Genomic DNA, 1,103 nt, shown 5'->3' with positions numbered 1-1,103 from the left:
CCTTCTTTCCAACTCTTAATACTGGACATTCTGACTCTTCCAGGGGTTGCTCTGTGTGAACCACCGAAACAAGACTTTCAGCATTACTCTTCTGAATTCTCAGGGCTTCATCTCTCTGTTTTATGTGTGGCAAAGGGTTGTAGGTGTTTTCTGTTGCCACATTCACTACCGGTGTGATGGCTTTCTCCAAACTTTTGGCCAAATATGACACTTGGGCTGTTAACTCCTGTATAGCACTGCGATTGGCCTGCACCTCTGCCTGCACTTGAATGGCATTCTGTTTGTCACTGTCCAGCTGGGCTGTATTGATACTGATTGCTTTTTGTTTGCATACCTGTCCCAACCTGGTTTTCCTCTCGGTGTCGTCCCTCAGTGATCTCGTGATCACATCGAGTATAAAGTCATTAGTCACATTCATGTCTGAAAGATGTGGTTGAAGATCCCGTCTGATGTATGAGCATGTTTCATTCATCCCCTGGTAAAGTGAATGAAGAAACACTCCCTGCACCAGTTTGCTATCATATTGGAAGTCTGTACCTTGTTTAGAAGCAAACGTTATGCGCTGCTTGACCCCCATTAGTCTATACATAAACTGTTGTGGGCTTTCTTTATCATGTTGCTTTGCGTTACTTAGTTCCTGGAACAATTCAGTACTGCTCTTATCTCTAAGGTGTGCTTTAAGGAACCTTTTTAACTCAGCAAAGGTCAGGGTGTCTTTGGTCATGAGCATGTCTTTAAAGGTACCCGGCTTAATTATCTTGAGCACTGTTCTTAAGACCTCAGCTTCTGAGAACCCCTCAGCCAGACCTTCATCAATTTGTTTACATAGACAGTTAAAACTCAAATCAGAAGCTGAGTCTGAGATTTTGGGGGGGCGGGGCTGTTTTCCCTAGTTTATGTCTGATACCAGATTTTACTAGAAAGCTATTTTCAACTCTCTACACTCACACTATCTGATGATCAGTGCTTTGTAATCAAGTGCATGATCAAAAGTTTCAAATAAAGAAATTTTATTTGAAGAACCTGGTTGCTATTTTGACTTTTTCTTCCTTTGAAACGAGTAAAGGTGTACTTTATCACATGGTCCTTTTGCATTCTTAAGA

At 41.7% G+C, this 1,103-nt stretch overlaps 1 protein-coding gene across 1 annotated transcript in view; it reads right to left on the bottom strand.

Moving 5' to 3' along the window:
- Positions 1-883, bottom strand: part of LOC121814999 — a 1,621-nt gene extending 738 nt beyond the window's left edge. Inside the window, exon 1 of the mRNA XM_042223604.1 lies at positions 118-883. Within this exon, the coding sequence (XP_042079538.1) occupies positions 118-730 (613 nt within the window). The 5' untranslated portion in view covers positions 731-883. The remainder of the gene's footprint in view (positions 1-117) is intronic.
- Positions 884-1,103: the final 220 nt, after the last annotated feature.

Source organism: Haplochromis burtoni, unplaced genomic scaffold (genome assembly GCF_018398535.1).
Source record: "Haplochromis burtoni strain Fernald_Lab_line unplaced genomic scaffold, NCSU_Asbu1 Contig_115, whole genome shotgun sequence".
Classification (NCBI taxonomy): domain Eukaryota; kingdom Metazoa; phylum Chordata; class Actinopteri; order Cichliformes; family Cichlidae; genus Haplochromis; species Haplochromis burtoni.
The sequence above is the reverse complement of the archived record's forward strand: the minus strand, read 5'-3'. Positions and strand labels throughout refer to the sequence as shown.